Here is a 4,370-nt window from a genome sequence, read left to right as displayed (position 1 = left end):
GCAGCGCGGACGAGCGACTTGAACCACCGACGACAACAACAAAAACAATTAGCGATGCTAAGTTATTGATATATCAATATATCGATATATACCTTTGGTTGATAATATATTCGTAGGCGATATTTTCCTTGAACTGCCGACTTTAGGTCGTATGACACTACTCTTGAGTACCTCTCATATTCGGATGGTACAGAAGCTTGAGACTCGACTAAATCCAAATATATATGTGCTTGACTAAAAATCTAAACTAAATCTAAGAGTTAGCTAAGTGTAGTGTCATACGAAGTAGCGCGGACGAGCGATAAAATATACCGTCCGACCGTCAGAAATGTTGTATATTTTTATATCTAATTTTAATGTTCCTCGTTTTTGATATTCCGTCGAATATTACTAGCTATATAAAACCCTCAACTCTGCCCACATAATTTTATACAATTAATGAACTTGCTATTATTGGAATTTACATAGAACTACCAATCTACTTGAACATCTTTAAATTTTCGCGCAATCTCTAACAGAAATGTTAGAATAATATCATTAGACATGCACTTAACAACGAAGTCTATCGTCTATCGTTTATGTTATGCGAAAAAATACCAAATAGCGCCACTTATGAAATCCGACGTTTTCTAATTTTCCGTATTATTATTTAATAACATATATATATATTCGTGTAGCTGTCCACAGCCAAAAATGGTATTAATTCAAAATTTTTCCTTTCCTTGCTTCTTCTGAATAGTTTAAATAACTTCAGGTCTTGATTACATCAATGGGAGGGAGATTTCTAATTGTAGGACAGCAGCAGGCCCTTGGCCACCTCCTTGACCTTTTCCAAACCCGCCAGCTCCTCGGCAATCTTCAGGGCAAAGTCGTAGGCGGTTCCCGGGCCGCGACTGGTGATAAGATTCCCATCCTTCACCACACTCTTGTCATCCACATAGCTATACAAAACCTTTCCCATTAGCAATCATATCAAGAGTAAGAATATCCGTACCCACCAGTACTTATCCACCAGTTGTTCCTTCATCGAGGGATACGACGTGAGGGACTTGCCGGCGGCGATTCCGTGCTTGGCCAGCACTGTGGGCGCGGCACAGATGGCGGCAATCAGTCCTCCGGCGGATTCTTGTGCGCGCAAGAGATCTCCGACGGCTGCAGAGTCTCCCATGGCATTGGATCCACCCAATCCGCCTGGCAGCACGACCACATCGAACTTGTCACAGGCCGCCTTGGCCAAAGAGGTGTCCGGCACGATGACAACATCGCGGGAGCACTTCACAGGCTCCGAGTCTTTCAGGCCGGCCACAGTGACTTTGATCTAAATCGAAAGAGTGTCAAAAAGTTACATTTTTCATTTTTGTTACTACTTACACCAGCACGGCGTAGCACATCTGCGGCAATGACGAACTCCATCTCCTCGGCCCCAGGAGCAAGGATAATCAGTGCAGTTTTCGACATTTGAGCATGAAATTTCCGCGAAAAAGCGGAGAAAATCATTCGACAGAAAAGGAAAAAATCACATCATAAACGGTCACACTGTGTTCAGCTTTAACCCACTTAGGCCACCTTTAAAAACCTTCTTACCGCGGAAAATAAAACTTTACGTAAATCCATTCTTCCTATTTACTTCCTACTGTTTTTTTTTTAAGTAAAGATGGAGAATATGATGGATCTACAAGAATTTTTATTATTAGTTTCTGCGTTTTAACTCAAGTGGTTATCCTTTGTAAATAAATGGGGTTTTGTGGGCTAAGTTCGGTTTTTCAACGCCATATTTGCGGAATAGTTTGAAAATTTCGGTCACACCGTATTTTTTATGGCGCGTCACGGCGTGAAGCTTTGTGAAGTTTAAGCACTATAAGTACTACTCAACCTGTGAGTGAAAAAAGTCCCGAGTTGGATTATATCAAAGATTTTTCACTGGATGAAAGTATATATAATATTGCTGAAATGAATGCCTCCAAGAAGACCGACGCTGCAGCTAAGAAAGAGGACATGGAAACGAAGGAGATGTCGGAATTAGATGAAATGAAGAAATCGAACGAGCGCGCTTCGGCCAGCAATAAGCCCCCAGCCCCGAAGATGGACTGGATAAGCAATCTGGGTATTTTCATCTCCAATATGTATATGAAGTCGGAGAACCGTCTGCCGGGAGCTTCTATGCCCAGGTGTCTGCGAAATACGAGGGAATGCGAAAACAAGCACCGCGCTGCCAAGCTGCCAGATGTTCCAAACAACTCTGTGGTGGAAGAACTGAAGAGAACGCTAAGTGGCCACCAATATGACACCTTCCTGGACCAGCTGGAGATGATGGCGATGCAATTTGTGTACCCGGGAAATGGTATCTTCGACAGGCTCGTTGAAATGGCCATGGTAGGAGAGTGCTTCTTGAACTGAGTTGAGAAAAGAGCTGAGTACCCTTTCCCTTTTCCAGGTTCTGATTGCCAAAGAAATGAGTGTCAGGGAGCTGGGAGACATCTATGCCAAGGTGATACGCACCTTCTTTCTCCTGGTCGATACCTTTCCGCCCTGCTGGACGAGCTTGCGCCCATCTTACTTGAATTTCCTTCGCATCCCGAATCCGTCCATTCGTAGCGCCCGTTCCGACAAAGGGACGTCAAAGCTGAAGTTCTATCTGGATCTTTTGGAGGAGATCTTGCCGCAATGCAGCGATATGGAAATCCGCGAGCGCACAAAGTTCTATGAGGTGCACGTGTTCAATTTCACGGAGGAGGAAGAAATGGACGTGTCATACGAGACGGCATTGCTGCAGCATGTGCAGGACTACGACTGGAAGAGTGGCACACTCTGTCTAGACGACTTCAATAATCTCTCGCCCGGGACACGCCTCTCGCGACTCTTCGATGTGCTGCTCATGCTGTGTCGGATCCTGGAATTGGAGTTCCTATCCTGGCTGGACCACAACCGTCTGCGCCAGTCCGAGTCCGAGATCTTCAATGAGGAGACAAAGCCGTTTGCCATCCATGTCTTCGGAATGTCGGCCACAATGCGGCTCACGGATATTGTGCGCCAGTTGATGCGTTTGTACGGCTTTGCGGCCCGAAAGTCCCTGTACCCCGACCGTCTGGAAATACTTCAGGTGATTATATATTATATGTATATATTTCCCATGCTTACCAACTCTTTTCCCTTTGTGTCAGCGCCTTATCTCACTCGTTGTGGAAGTCAGCAACACGGCAGAGCTGAAATACGTGGACAACGCTGTGACCTACCCGAGCCTGGGTCCGCAGACGCGCCTGCTGATTGCCCAGTTCTTCGAGATATTCAACTCGCAGAATCCCCAGCACATCGGCACCTATATTAGGAACATTCCGCAGTGGCAGCAGGCGTATCTTCGCTTCGAGTTCGCCGATCACTTTCTACAGCTGTTTTACTTCCCCCGAAATGTCGCGTTCGGGCCGAAGAAAGTGTGCGATGAGTTCACCGACAGGCAGTGGGCGAAATACAAGCCAAGGAGTGAGATCGAGGACGACGACGATGAGCAGTTGTCGCGGGAGGACTATCTGAATATACTCCTGAACGCCCTCAAGGACTATGACCTATGGATGAATCTGAAGCGCTTTTGGAAGGTTATGCAGAGCAAGAAGCAGCAGACCCCCGAGGGGACTGATAAGGAAAAGGAAGTGCCGCACTGGAAGAAGCGCGTCGACGCCAAGGTGATTGCAGGCAGGCCCAAGGTGAATTTGCCAGAGGCCAAAATAAACGTGCCTGAGCTAAGCGTTCGCTACAGCAGCGATGTGGGTTACATGCGCTCTCTGCGGCGTTTGCTCGTAAAGGAAGTCCAGTCGGAAATCGATGTATCCGCTTGGTTGGAATATCTAAATGGATTTCTGTGAGCCGGCAAACCGCCATCAGTCGTTCCTCCCCATCGTCGGACCTAGAAGAAAAAGCCTAGTGCGGTCCTTGGGCGCACGAAATTTTCAAATATGAAATTAGTTATTTTAAGTTTTCTGAAAGAAAGGAAGTGCTGAGCGATGGTTCGTTGTGAAGAACACATGCAAATTATTCATTTTCTGTATCTCTCCTCTGCAAACATATACTTATGTTGTAACTAAATACGCATTTACGCAAACATTAAACTCTTTTCTTTTGCAGATCTCCTTCTTCGCTTTCATGCGATATCTAAGTTCTTTGCAATGCTACATTTTTCACACTCAACTCTACACAATTAGCACTCGGCCATTATTTATTCGACGCAAACGTTGGCGGCGGAATTTGAATTTGTGTAACGACATACATATCAGTTGAGAAATAACAACGATTTCGGCTTTCAGTATTTTATTGCATGGCTGTGATTATTTGTGTAAGGTCACACTGATGCACTCACACTGGTCACACTGCTCGTACAC

At 45.5% G+C, this 4,370-nt stretch overlaps 2 protein-coding genes across 2 annotated transcripts; one reads left to right on the top strand and one right to left on the bottom strand.

Moving 5' to 3' along the window:
• Positions 1–625: 625 nt before the first annotated feature.
• LOC6595173 (protein dj-1beta) lies at positions 626–1,493 on the bottom strand. The gene is made up of 3 exons (XM_002020392.2): positions 1,372–1,493; positions 999–1,318; positions 626–941 (listed from the first exon to the last, which is right to left on the bottom strand). Exons 1-3 carry the CDS (start codon positions 1,456–1,458, stop codon positions 785–787), a joined length of 564 nt encoding a protein of 187 aa, XP_002020428.1. The 5' UTR covers positions 1,459–1,493; the 3' UTR covers positions 626–784.
• A 405-nt stretch (positions 1,494–1,898) lies between these two features.
• On the top strand, positions 1,899–4,044 carry LOC6595174. Its single transcript, XM_002020393.2, has 3 exons — positions 1,899–2,373; positions 2,435–3,100; positions 3,162–4,044. The coding sequence occupies exons 1-3, from the start codon at positions 1,951–1,953 to the stop codon at positions 3,855–3,857; spliced, it is 1,785 nt and encodes a 594-aa protein (XP_002020429.1). The 5' UTR covers positions 1,899–1,950; the 3' UTR covers positions 3,858–4,044.
• The last annotated feature ends 326 nt before the right edge of the window (positions 4,045–4,370 follow it).

Source organism: Drosophila persimilis, unplaced genomic scaffold, assembly GCF_003286085.1.
Source record: "Drosophila persimilis strain 14011-0111.01,24,50 unplaced genomic scaffold, DperRS2 tig00000000-arrow-pilon, whole genome shotgun sequence".
Lineage (NCBI taxonomy): Eukaryota > Metazoa > Arthropoda > Insecta > Diptera > Drosophilidae > Drosophila > Drosophila persimilis.
This window is presented reverse-complemented; position numbering and strand designations above follow the sequence as displayed.

Bases quoted from the DNA above. Each gene is read 5' to 3' on its own strand.
- LOC6595173 (XM_002020392.2), bottom strand. From the start codon at position 1,458: ATGTCGAAAACTGCACTGATTATCCTTGCTCCTGGGGCCGAGGAGATG. The intron at 1,319-1,371 runs GTAAGTAGTAAC...CTTTCGATTTAG, and splicing joins ATGTGCTACGCCGTGCTGGT to ATCAAAGTCACTGTGGCCGG. The intron at 942-998 runs GTGGGTACGGAT...GGTTTTGTATAG, and splicing joins CAACTGGTGGATAAGTACTG to CTATGTGGATGACAAGAGTG.
- LOC6595174 (XM_002020393.2), top strand. From the start codon at position 1,951: ATGAATGCCTCCAAGAAGACCGACGCTGCAGCTAAGAAAGAGGACATG. The intron at 2,374-2,434 runs GTAGGAGAGTGC...TCCCTTTTCCAG, and splicing joins GGCTCGTTGAAATGGCCATG to GTTCTGATTGCCAAAGAAAT. The intron at 3,101-3,161 runs GTGATTATATAT...CCTTTGTGTCAG, and splicing joins ACCGTCTGGAAATACTTCAG to CGCCTTATCTCACTCGTTGT.